A 9754-nucleotide genomic window follows, 5' to 3' on the forward strand; every position below is an offset into this window, starting at 1 on the left:
ATTTTTATTTGCTGATGGTTCTGAGAATAATTCCAGTTGCACAAGTGTGGACACCTGTATATGTGCATATAACTCATGTATAATGGTTTTGAAGGTGCAAGTATAAAAACCTTTGAGAGCATTTGTACTGTTGGAAGGATTTATACCTTTAGTAGGCAAGCTTAAATGGACTGCTAATAAATAAAAATACAGAGAGGTGTGCATGACAAAGAAACATGAACTGAAACTATAACAGAAGATTGCACTGGGAAGGAGGAAATACTGTTCCATTATATTTCCCCTCTAAAAAGCTTGACATGATGTATACGGGTGCTAATTAAGTAAGGTAGCTTCAGTGAGAAAATCGTTGCTTGTATTTGCCATCTGATTAGACAGAAATATTTTTAGGTGAGATTTCTTAAATGCATTAAAGAAAACAAAAGAAAATGCATACCTTTAGCATTAACTGAGTTCTTAATATAGTAACAAGTATGTAGGGCAATGAGTAACTGGTTTAATAATTTCTAATTGTTCTATAGACTGTAAATAAAGGTGCCTGCTATCTTAACACCTAGACTTTGCAGGAAAAACTGGTAATTAAAGTTAGTTTTCTTTTGAAGGTTTCTTTAGGTGCTTCTCTTAGCTTTGAAAACTCTGTATGTGGGTAAAGAACACATAAGCTGAAAATAAAAAGCTATGTGTAGTTCTGTTCTTTCTACAATTGCATAAGTATTTGCATTTCAAAGCATTAACCTTTCATGACTACTTTGATCACTGCTACTGCTGTAAGCCTCAGCTGGTTAATTCAGGATATATGTTATCTTATGCAAATATCACTAGTGGTGTTTTCCCACAATTGTCAGCTCTTCTTCAAAGAAAAGTGTTGCCACTTTAAATGCTTTCATATTTCAAATGAATAAAATGTAAACTAAGCTTAAAAAATTACACAGACTGTTCTGATATCTGACAGTCTGAAGTGCTGGCTTTTGGTTGAAATGGAATGGTCAAATTCTCAATTTAAAGAAAGAAAATCCATAATTGTTTTGGAGGACCTGTGTATCGAACACAGGAATTAAACACACAAGACTGAATTAGTAGTTTTTTCCATGAATCTGTAGTTCAAACATAGGGAATAGAGGAATATCTGTAGCAGTAGTATCAATAACCGTGGTTACTTCATTACTGGAGCTGAATGCTCCTTTGTGCTACAAATGACAATCTTTCTCTAGTTCCAGAAAATACTATACTACATCTTGCAAAAAAAGTGAAAAATCACCAAGACTTGATCTGTTAGATCAAACAGGTGAATGTTGTTGCTAAATTTGAATACATCAACTTTAGACTGCTGTTACCCGTATGAAATTTGGGTGCTGGTAATTACAGTATATTTTAGTGTGCCCTTTATTGTGTCTAATCTTTCTTTGATTATCTCTCATTATTGCCTTACATAATTTCATCCTTTTTTTTTTTTGTTTTTACTGCCATATCTTAAAATATATAACGTAAATTTCAGCCCTACTTCAGGCTTTTCAGGGGAAGATGATCTGATTCTAACCTGAATTATTCAGTCACATAGAACAGAGACTGTCTGAAATCATAGCAGTAGCTCAGAAAAATGTTTATAGTGGGAATTCTGTGTGCTAATACATGACAGCTGAATCTGTTAATCGTATTCAGCCTTGGGGTGAAAAGAGAGAGCATGCCCATATGTACAGAAGTTGCAGGTTTTTAAAAACATGTATGGATTGTTCAGAATTAGAAGGGAGGATGGGTTTATTTCAGGTATAGTACAGATCCAGCATTTTCTTGTGTTGTGGGTCACGGCTTTATGTACATCAGAAAAATAATCAATTTTCATTAAGTTTACTGATGGCCCTTGTTTGTTCTTGCTTTTTTATCCCCCCTGAGACTGTCTCTAACAAACATTGTCATAAACAAACAGGAAGAGTATCAGAAACATTTTAGCTGTTGTGTATGTCCAAGTATTTTAGGATTTTTATGCTTTTAACAAATAGGGTAGAAGACCTCCTGCAATTCAACCAAGTGTTAAATAGGCTTGTCTTAATATTAGAAAATTTGCCTGTGCAAACACATTAATTAAATCTACAAAGCATTTTATTTTGAGTAGACTTCAGCAACTGAATTTGGCAATCTGTTTGGAAAGAAAAGTGAAATTATTTAAAATACGCTTGGATTGTACATTTAGATGGCTGTTTCTGGACCCAGTGTAGTGTCTGCAAAATATTTAATTTTAGTTACTGATAGAGGTATTCCTTGTTCTGTGTTGAATTTTAAAATGTCATTTTGTTGCTAGGATGCTGGGGGAAGTCATCACAAAGTCTCTGTTTCTCCTGTTGTCCATGTCCGAGGGCTGTGTGAATCAGTTGTGGAAGCAGATCTTGTGGAAGCTCTTGAAAAGTTTGGAACCATATGGTATGTCAAGCAGTATAAAGTCATGTCATTATGATAGCCATTTGAAATCCAGAACTTAGTTAATAGTAAAGCATAAAGATTTTCTAGCTGTGTGAAGATTCTGTGTTTCTTTACCTGTCAAGTCTGGTCAAGCAGAGTTACGCTGTCTGCGTGGCCTAGTGTCTGCTGCCAGACTTCAGTAGCACAGCTAGTCCTGGCCTTAATGTGATCTGTAGCTAAACTGGGTTGCTGAACAGTGTGAGAATGGTTGTCTTGATAGAAGTGAATATACCAAAAATAAGGATGGGCCACAGAGCAGATGATGCTTTTTCCTATGCTTTTATATGGGAGGAGTGCTTGTGTTACAGTAGGACCTTCTGAATGAGATGGTTATTCAGAAAGCCCCTTCAAAGGTCATGTAATGTAAAGATTCTTCATTTGTGAACAAAATTGTAAAGGTGAGTGGGTAGAGCCAGCTTATTCTGGTTTTTGAGTGCTGCTTTTTGGAGACGTGTTTCTTTTCAAGTAAATGCATGTATTGTAGTCAAATAGGGTTTTGTAAATAGTAGAATAGTATTTTTCACTGCCCTATTATTAAAATAATTGAATTATACTTGTACCAGTATCTTAAACTAAATAAATACAATGAAGTGAGCATAAGCTTGTTCAGGAATACAAACAGGTACATTTTAGCCTGGGAGTTTTATTTTTCAAAAACTTAAATCAGCTGACAAAGCTTCTTTGGTTTGTGTATGTCTGAATTTGGTTAACTAGAATACTTCTGTTTATTTCCTCTAAGGTAGTTTTGTGTCAAAAATAGTATTTTAAATTTCTTAGCAAAAGCAAAGATGTTTATTGTGTCAACTTTGAATGTTTTATAATTTGCATTTACTTTGATCCTTCACCTTTATAAATGGCTTAGGAAGGGGTTTTTTTTAATATTAATTGTACTTCTAGTAAGTTAGTAAATGATTAACTATTTGTTGTGTTAGTTGAATATTTTTATCCATTAAACTTTTTCAGGAAAACAACTGCTTGTTATTATTTTACAGCTGCATTTTTTTGTTTTGTGCAAACCCTTTAGAAATGTGTTGACTAGGTTTGGGAAGCAGGAGCAGGGGGACCTACCTTCCTTTTATGTCCTTGTTAGGAACTGTTTAGAAAAAACATGTATGACAGTTAGGACTTTGGAGTTGTTTTGAGTAAGCATGTAGGGAAACTTACTGCAATGTTTCTTTTGCCAGCTATGTCATGATGATGCCATTTAAGCGCCAGGCTCTGGTGGAGTTCGAAAATGTAGAAAGTGCGAAGAAATGTGTCACATTTGCAGCAGATGAACCTGTATACATTGCTGGACAGCAAGCCTTTTTCAACTATTCAACAAGTAAGAGGATTACTCGACCAGGGAACACTGATGACCCATCTGGTGGAAATAAAGTTCTACTGTTGTCAATTCAGAATCCTCTCTACCCCATTACAGTGGTATGTTTCTTGGGTTTTGTTTTGTTTTGTTTTTTTTTTTATAATAAAAGGCAGGGAGCAGCAATCTTGGTTATGTTATTTCCACTGTGTACTATTTTTAAAAAATTGTATACTGTTGAGTCAGAAATTAAATTCACCTACCAAAGTTTTACACTATCTTTGCTTAAGTAATGTGCATGTTCTGGAAAAAAGGTTTTTTGAGATGATTCAGTCTTATACAGATATTTTGCAATACATTTGAAGGATTTCTAAATGTTTAAGTTGCTACATGCTTCTGCAATATTTCCAAATGTGTTGCCACAACATCAGGAATGTCATTTAGACTCTGGGTGGTGCATGTTTAAATAGGAAGTAATTTTTTCCAGTAGGAGGGATTGTTTGATTGCAGTCCTTCATTCTTAAGTAATTCCTTTGTGGAAAGTTGAAACCTTCATCTGTTGATGATCAACTCCAGTTTGATGGAATCTTCCTCACTTATTTGAGCTGATAGATTTTACTTTTCAGTATTTCAAGTCTCACAATATATACAATTGCATCCTAATTTATTGCCATCTACTAATGGCACATATGCATGGGTTTTTTACTGATAAAGATATTTTTTGCTAGTATTTAAATGTATGTTTTCTCATATATTGAATGCTTATATTTTTCATAGAGGTTTTTCTAGTACATGTTGAATTGCACATAAATATTTCAGGAAGAATTTAAAGTCTGCTTTAAGCAGACTTGTAAATTGTTATACAAGTGTAAGTTACTTGTTCTTAGGGAAATATATAGGATGGTATGGGTTGATCAAAGTGTTTGGGTCGCGTGAACCATATTACTTAATGCATGTATTGTTTAATTTGCCATATATCATGTTAGCAAATTGATTGAAGCTTAGTACTCCTGAAATTACTTCAAGCAGTCACTTCCATATCATGCTTTTTGCTTTGCTGCATTGTGAATATTGATAGGTTTTTGCCTGTTGATTCATTAGTGGATGATGAATTTTCTTACTCCTGACAGTTTTCTTTATAGCAAAGCGTGCCAAGGGATGAGTTGCTTTCTTTATCAGTGTTTAAAGATATACCTGCTTTGAACTGTGTGAACAAATCCACTGATGAAGTTAGTGTTCTCTGCATGTGACTATAGTACCATTTTGGAAACCACGTTTCATTCATGCGTTTGAATTTTGGCTTGCATGAGCAGCTGAGTCGAATATAAGTGCTCGAGGAAATTGATAGCAGAAGCATTGTTCTGGGCTAGAAGAGTTTCATGGAAATTCTGAGGATGAAGCACAGTAGCTCGTTTTTGAAAACAATCAACACCCATTCCAACCTCTTCCTTCCCACTGCCCTCAACTCTTTGTCTAAGTATACCAATAAGCTCTAGAAGCAGACAAATTTCCAAAATTATTTGCAAGCTTTGGAGCTCATGGAGTTCGTATAGACTAGTAGAGTCATGGCAACTGGAAGAGCAATTGTACCCATAACACCTAGGAACATAATGAGAAAAATTAAAAATTTTGCACTTGGCCAGTGGGTTAAAAAACCAATTAATTTAAGAATGCCTCAGACAAAATCTACATTTAAAAAAAAAAAAAAACCAAAACCAAAACCCAGAAACCCAACACCAAAATCTGAACAAAAAAACCAAACCAAAACTTCACAAAGCCCAACACCACCTCTTCCTCTTCAACACTTTTCTCTCCTTAAATTTGGACTACACTTAGTCAAAATACATGAAAACTTGCAACCAGTTTTAAGTGGCAAGTCTGAATAACTGCAGTAAACCGTTACAGAGTTTAAGTGCTCTTCTTTCAAAAGATACAGTTTTTGCAGAGATTGGTCTGCTTAAGGGCATCTTGTAAAAGAAGCTAAATTGTTCTAAAATTTTGCTGCAGCTTATTTCCTCCATTACAATTGTGACCTGCTTATTTCCTAGCAGAATTTTTTTGAAGGGTGTGGCTGTGAAGGACAAGAAGGGCAAATTAACTGTATTTAAATCCTAGTTGCTTTCCACCCCTTTGTGATGGGGGCATAGGTGTTTTGAAGAAGTTGCCTAAGGTGTCATATATACGCCTTTGAAGTTCTGTCTCCCAGTTTCCTGATCTGGGGGCAGAACTTTGTCAGGGGTTTGTCTGTAAGAACAGTCATGTAAGAACAGACAAATCTTACAAAAACTGACAGATTTCTCCCTAATGCTGCAGTCATCACTGTCTGTTCCTCTATAGCTCTGCTGTTGGCTCTTAGTTCTCACCGTCTAAACCTTCTGTACAGCCTGAGGAAGGTGCATTGGCAGTTGAAACATTTTTAAACTTAACTGTCAACTTCTGAGATTATGCTGCTGCACCTTTTTTATGATATTTAGTACATGTATAATGCTAGTGTTGATTTTCTATTTAAAACATCCCATGTTATTCTATCTTATGAATCACTTGATTTAGTAATCAGAAGTAGCTGAATTTTAAAAAAGAAAAAAATGAAGCTATGTGTGTGCCTGTTGGCTAAGAACTCTGATGGTTATTTTGAGTACATACATGTTTTTGAAAAACAACTTTTAAGTGGCTGTGAAGAAATCTTTTGAGTGAATTGTGAAAGTAAGTCATATGCCTGAAAATTAATGTCACCTGTAGGTGGAAAGTTTTCAGGACTCTTCTTCCAGACAAGAGGAGATGAAGGTTATCTGTGCTATTGAGTGTGCATAGAAAACATACTTAACAAATCATCTTATATACCTATGGATCTTACTTTTTAGAGGTACTTAATCCTTTCTAAAAATGTCTGTCCACCTTCGAAAAATCTTATGGTTAACAATCTCCTCTGCTTGCTTCATTTAGTTATGTAAAACACTCATTCACTGAAGTGCCTGGAGCTGTCCCTGAGCATGGACAATGTTTTTGGTTTGTTGTGGGGTTTTTGTTTGTTTGGGGTTTTTTAGTGGTAATATGCCCATATACTAATGCTTATGGTACTTTATGTAAGCCAGGAGTTACGGCACTGTAGCCAGCAATAAGACATTGTCTTTTTCTATTTTCTTCTGGGGGTAGTGGTGGGGGTGTGTTTGTTTTGTTTTTAAGAAATCCAGCATGCCCTCACCCCTTTGCCTTCCAATTGCTCCACTATTCTGCAAAACATAATAAATACTGTACTTACTTCCTTTCCCCCTTCTCCCTCTTGTCCCCCAGATAAACCTGAGGATCTTGGAATGAGCATTTTGGAAGTATTTGGTTTAGATATGAAGAAAAGAAGGGAAAAATAGATTGTGGTAGTGTTTCACTGCAATGTTAGTGTCTTTGCCTGCTAGGTTTAGCTATAAAACTTGCTGTCTAGTAAAGCTTATATGCTTTCAGCTATTTGAACATGATCTAACAAGTGAATTGTTTCAAGAAATGACAGTTTCTGTTTGTTCAAGTTCTCAAGCCTGGCTCTTGGGAATTTTGAGTATGGATGTGTAATCACTCTTAAAATAAACCTATTTTTCTTGGCCAGATTCATGCTGGAGATGAGTTTCTGGTACCATGATGTCTGATTTGTTACGTGTAATTGACTGTTGTTTGAGATACTCCTAGCACCATGCCATAAGCCTGGCCTGATGTGCAGTCAGGCGAGCTTTTTCCCTTACTGTTTGGTCTCCCCTCAGTACTGAAGATGGTCTTGGATTTTATTTGTTCCTTATGATATAGGCAAATCCTGGTGAAAGCAGAGTGTTAACAATGAGTTTTCATGAATGCAGTATTTCCTGTCAGAAGTTTTCTCTGCCTTAAGTGGAGAAGCACAGCAACCACTTGTAGTGTCTTTGATTCAGGTGAATACAATTTAAATTCTCCTTTTGTTAAGCTACCTAAGCTTACATCATAGACTACCACCTTCTGAAAATGAACATGAACAATTAAAAATCCTTCAGCTGCTAGACTCTTAATGAAATGAAATGTGCTATAACTACAGTGTCACTCTGTCTCTCTTTGCTTTGGTAAAACTACTGCTGTGCGTGCTTAAAAGGGATCACAGTTTGAGACATGGATGCAATTACTGTGTTTTAACATAGTTGAAGGTACTTGTAAAACTGATGTTTGAGTACTTCTTATAGAAGTTTTTTTCCTGATTTTTTCAGATTTAACTGCCTGTACTATATTAAACCATAAAAATGCTAATCAGAAATGTATAAATTGTATAAGGAAAGTTATAAATGAAAAGTTAACAAGCCTTTTCTTTGCTCTTTGGAATTTAAATGCCAATGCAAGATAATGCTCTGTGGACCTAAATTGTTTGACATTTCACATCTGACTACAATTTTTTTTCTTCTTTCTTAGGATGTCTTGTATACCGTGTGCAACCCTGTTGGAAAAGTTCAGCGCATTGTTATATTCAAGAGAAATGGAATACAAGCTATGGTTGAATATCCTTTTTGAGTGTGATTTTTTTTTTAAATTTTTTTTTCCCTCTAGTTTATTGACTGCAGATGGGATTTAACATGAGAATTTTAGTAAATACTGTGTAAATTTGAGACCAAATTATTTTTAAATTTCTAGCTGAGACATGGTAATTTCTATATGTCTGTAAGACAAATACATTTCATCTTTACAGAAAATGACATTGTCAACAATGGTCTTGATAACCATGTTTATAGGTGGCCCTAAGGCTAATAATTACAGAATGAAATATGTTATAGATTTGACAGTGCAGTCTACACAAGATTCATGACTTTTGCCTGTGTTGATACTCAAGAAATGGGTAAGGGATTGCAGAGGTGCAGTTTGACTTCTCCAGGCTCTTCTAATATATACTGCTTGCTTTACTATTCTGATTTTAATAAAGCGCGAGACCAACTTAGGCCTCCTTGACCTATTTATCCTATGTTGAGGAAATTCCCTGCTCTGTTATCCTACTGTTTACTGTACTTGTAGCACTAAGTTATACAAGGGATGAATGTTCAGAGTTGTTAATGTGTTACTGTGGTTTGCAAAGTCCGAAGTCTGGTATGAGTATGCCTTAGTTTATAAAAGCTCTGAGAGCTCTCTTCCAGAGACTGATTACTCTCCATTTTTGAGCTGTTATCTGGACAAAATTGTACCAAAGTCTCAGAAATTAATTTGTGATTTCAGATGCTACCGATGTGGCAGGCTTTATTAGTGAGTCACTTCTCTAACATATGGCTAAACTGGTGACTTCATTGGTGATTTGCCAGGCCAAGAGAATTGACCTAACTTCCTGTCCTGGTTCAGCTAGGATATGGTTAAGTTTCCCCAGAATGTGGTGAGGGAGCTCTAGCTGGGTTATTCAATACCATGCTGACATCAGGTCTGGGCACCAAGCATGAGAAGAGCTGGAGGGACGTGTGGTGTTCATGGTCGGTGCCCTCACTTGCTGTACTCCATGCGGTTTATCTCTTATTCTGTTCGTTGTTATTATTGTTGTTGTTCGGTTTATTATTTGTTACACTGTTGTATTAAATTTTTCCTTATTTCAACCCTGGGGTTTATATTTTACTCCCTGCCCCATCTGGTCCAAGGGTGGGGGAGGGACAATAGTGGCATGGTCTCAGATCCCAGCAGGGCCTAACCACCACAGCCTTTTTTGTCACCCATTGTGGGGCTCAAGAGGGTTGAAATAAGGATCAAAAAGGAACAGACCCTAACCAGAGTGTGTTAGAGCAATCTGCTAGGTACAATTTTTCCTTTTTCATTTGTATTGTTTGATAAAAAATATTTGCAATGCTGGCCCACTTGCGTGGTGGGGCTGGATTATTCCTTATATCCACTGTGTGTTCCCAGTGCTGGTGTTTGTTGGCGGTGGAAAATGTCTCAAGGGTCTTGTTTTGCTGTACTGGCTACTGACTGCTTATAATGCATTTGTATCACTGTTTGTCGGGGCGGGCCGGTACCTGTTTGCTGCTGGGC

At 36.1% G+C, this 9754-nt stretch overlaps 1 protein-coding gene across 1 annotated transcript in view; it reads left to right on the plus strand.

Annotated features, from left to right (window-relative positions):
- The first annotated feature begins 2268 nt into the window (after nucleotides 1–2268).
- Nucleotides 2269–9754, plus strand: part of HNRNPLL (heterogeneous nuclear ribonucleoprotein L like) — a 24823-nt gene continuing 17337 nt past the window's right edge. The window contains exons 1-3 of the mRNA XM_026844454.1: nucleotides 2269–2412; nucleotides 3636–3873; nucleotides 8168–8253. Of these exons, the coding sequence (XP_026700255.1) occupies nucleotides 3643–3873; nucleotides 8168–8253 (317 nt within the window). The 5' untranslated portion in view covers nucleotides 2269–2412; nucleotides 3636–3642. The remainder of the gene's footprint in view (nucleotides 2413–3635; nucleotides 3874–8167; nucleotides 8254–9754) is intronic.

This window comes from Athene cunicularia (assembly GCF_003259725.1).
Source record: "Athene cunicularia isolate RWA chromosome 3 unlocalized genomic scaffold, athCun1 chr3_part1, whole genome shotgun sequence".
In the NCBI taxonomy this organism is placed as follows: Eukaryota; Metazoa; Chordata; class Aves; order Strigiformes; family Strigidae; genus Athene; species Athene cunicularia.